The following is a 3,019-nucleotide window of genomic DNA, read 5'->3' as shown; positions in this document are numbered from 1 at the left end:
CTTGATAATACTACAAAAATAAATAAATAAATAAAATGTAATTCCACAATCTTTTCTCTCTCTCATTCAGGTATCGCATGCGCTCGCTGACCACTATCTTTGTTCTACTTTTAGAGGGAGACCAAAGCTGTTGCCTTTTTGGCCCCTTAATTTAATTAAAATCCTCAGATGCTGTCCCTTCAAAATAAAAATTCAATAAATTACCCCACTTTCTCACAAATCCTTTCTAAACTCCCCTCTATAAATAATACACAAACACCCCCCATGTCTTCCATTCACCAACTAATCACTAAACCCCCCCTAAAATTTGTGTTTCTTGTGTGGGAACTTGGAAGAAATTATGCATTATCAAACCACGCCATCTTGGGGGTGTTACGTGTCCACCTCCGCTCTCGAGGATCCGATCGAGAGGATAGAGCGGTTGGCTGCCGAGAATGCCGTCGTCATCTTTAGTGTTAGTACGTGTTGCATGTGCCACGCTATAAAGCGATTGTTTTGTGGAATGGGAGTGAATCCAACAGTCTACGAACTTGATGAGGACCCGAGAGGAGGGGACATGGAGAAGGCTCTCATGAGGCTTTTGGGAAGCTCCTCTCCCGTTCCTGTTGTGTTTATCGGTGGTAAACTCGTCGGTGCCATGGATAGAGTCATGGCCTCTCATATCAATGGAACTCTTGTTCCTCTTCTTAAAGACGTTGGAGCTCTTTGGCTTTGACTTTAATCTCTCTTTAAAAATAAATTATTCGTTGAGGCTAGAGTAACGTGACTGACGATTCTATACTGTTGGAGATAGGAGAGAAATTAAAAAATTATAATTTGACCTACTCCATTGGTTTAGTTGAGACAGTTACACTAATCTATCCCAATTATGAATAATTTTTTTGCTTAATTATTCTGCAAAGCAAGGGAGGGAATACATGTATGACCTTTTCTTTTTCACTAATTTTTTTTACAGAGGAAGAGGAGTGTCGGTGTTTTTTTTTTGGGTTTGGTTGGTCAGTCCCCACTACTTAGGACATACTAATTAATCAACTAATTAATGTTCAGTTTCAGTACAACATTATCCCTTTTGTTTTGTTTAATTAGTGATTATTTGGTTTGATTTTTTTTATTATCAGAAAGATTTATGAAATGTAATAGCTGAACCTCCCTCCTCTGTAGTTGCTTTTGAGACCAAAGTGAATGAACGATATTTTATGGTATAATTTTTCCTTTTAATTTTGAGAAAAATAGTTGAATCTAAATAATGATTACACAAGTCAATCATGATGTCGCCGACAAGAAAAGAAAATAATATAACAACGAGAAGAAGATAAGAGAGAGCGAATACATAGAAATTGATAACCCAGTTCATGATATAATCAGACTTACAACTAGGGGTAAAGCACCCGAATAAAAAGAATTTCACTAATAAAGATAAACCATATACAAAGGAATACTTATCTAATAGTACTCACTATCTAAGCTCACAAAGAGCCTACTCCTGATGAAAAGTTTAGTCCCCTCTAAACTTGAGTCTCTCTCTCTTATTGCGTTTCATGTTTAGGCTCCCCTAAACTTTTATACTTCTTCTTTGGAGGCTTCATTATTCTTTTCATCATATGTTTGAAAATCCTTCCAACATATTTACTTACTCAACAAACACAATGAACATACAAACACTTCAGCAATAGATCACCAGATTACTAACAAGAAGAAGATTTTACAAAAAGGCTAGACAGATCTTCGACCAGAACTCATACACGTAGTCGTACATCCTTTTCTCTCTAAAAGCAAAAAATGTTCTGCATAAACACCACTAATCCAAGCATACAAATCAACTCACTAAATATATGAGCAATATAAGGCAAGAAATCGGCCAGGCAAAAAAATTTTGCTGCAACCAAAAGCAGAAAGCATTCACCAGAAAAATCTGCAACACAAAAAGGAAAGAATAGTGTATAGGCAGAAAAACATTCCTATCGTGAAAAAGCCCAAGATAAAAGTACCAAAAAGAAGGCCAAAAGAAAATAGCGAAAAATATCATTTTGGTCCCTGTTCGAGATTTGTTTAGTTGCTTTTATATTTTTCTAATGCAATGGTTTTTGTAAATGTCTCAAATAAAGTTTAACATCAATTTATAACATCATATTATATTTCTACAGAATATTTTCGTTATCTGAAAATATCCAACTGTAATATTTTGTCTGGTATTTTCCTTTATTTAAGTGTGGTCTTTCTATTCCAAATGGGGTTTATTTAAGTGTGGTCTTTCTATTCCAAATGGGGTTTGTTTCCTTTCTTGGGTTCGACTACTTAAAGAGAATTATGTTGTCCATTTAGGTTAGCCGCATATTTTATTAAGCAAGATGATTTATGTGCGATGGTCGATTTGTTCTACATTATGTTCTTGCTCCTTGATCATTATTCTCCTATGCAAGTTCTTTATGTAGGAATCATTGAAGATCCTTGAGTGGAAAACTGGATCGGACCCAAACCTAAAATTTATATAATAACAATTTTATACCAAAAACATATAGAAATTATGCATCTAATTAAAATACAGCATACTAGAAAAAGTGGGTTTAGAAACCCTTATCTTTGATGAACCTTTGTTCAAGAAAGAAAACCCTCGAACCAAACAGAACACCGTACGATGAAACTTCTATATTCTCTAGGTGAGAATTCAGGAGTTTGTGTGTGCTCTTGCTATTTTGGATGGGGAAAAAGAGAGTTGAGAGAAGATGAGAAGATTGGTAAAATCACATAACGTGTCTGTGTTAGTTGTTCTCAGTGAAAAAACTAGAGGAAGGAGATCAAAACCACAACCCCACTAACATGTATTAAAGAGAAAAGAGCGGGAGGGAGTTACAACTCCCTCTCAAGATTGATTTCTTAAAAAATAAATAAAATTTATTTATTTTTAATAAATCAATTAATATATATTTATATGATAATTACCTTATTATATAATATATATATATATATATATTAAATTATATGTTATATCAAATATACCATATAATCTATGGTTTCTATA

General features: G+C 34.1%; 1 protein-coding gene across 1 annotated transcript; it reads left to right on the top strand.

Annotated features, from left to right (window-relative positions):
* The first annotated feature begins 220 nt into the window (after positions 1-220).
* Positions 221-1,183, top strand: LOC120076557 (glutaredoxin-C1). Its single transcript, XM_039030423.1, has one exon. It carries the CDS (start codon positions 341-343, stop codon positions 713-715), a length of 375 nt encoding a protein of 124 aa, XP_038886351.1. The 5' UTR covers positions 221-340; the 3' UTR covers positions 716-1,183.
* The last annotated feature ends 1,836 nt before the right edge of the window (positions 1,184-3,019 follow it).

Source organism: Benincasa hispida, chromosome 4 (assembly GCF_009727055.1).
Source record: "Benincasa hispida cultivar B227 chromosome 4, ASM972705v1, whole genome shotgun sequence".
Lineage (NCBI taxonomy): Eukaryota > Viridiplantae > Streptophyta > Magnoliopsida > Cucurbitales > Cucurbitaceae > Benincasa > Benincasa hispida.
The sequence above is the reverse complement of the archived record's forward strand: the minus strand, read 5'-3'. Positions and strand labels throughout refer to the sequence as shown.

Coding starts and splice junctions, on each gene's coding strand:
- LOC120076557 (XM_039030423.1), top strand. CDS start 341: ATGCATTATCAAACCACGCCATCTTGGGGGTGTTACGTGTCCACCTCC.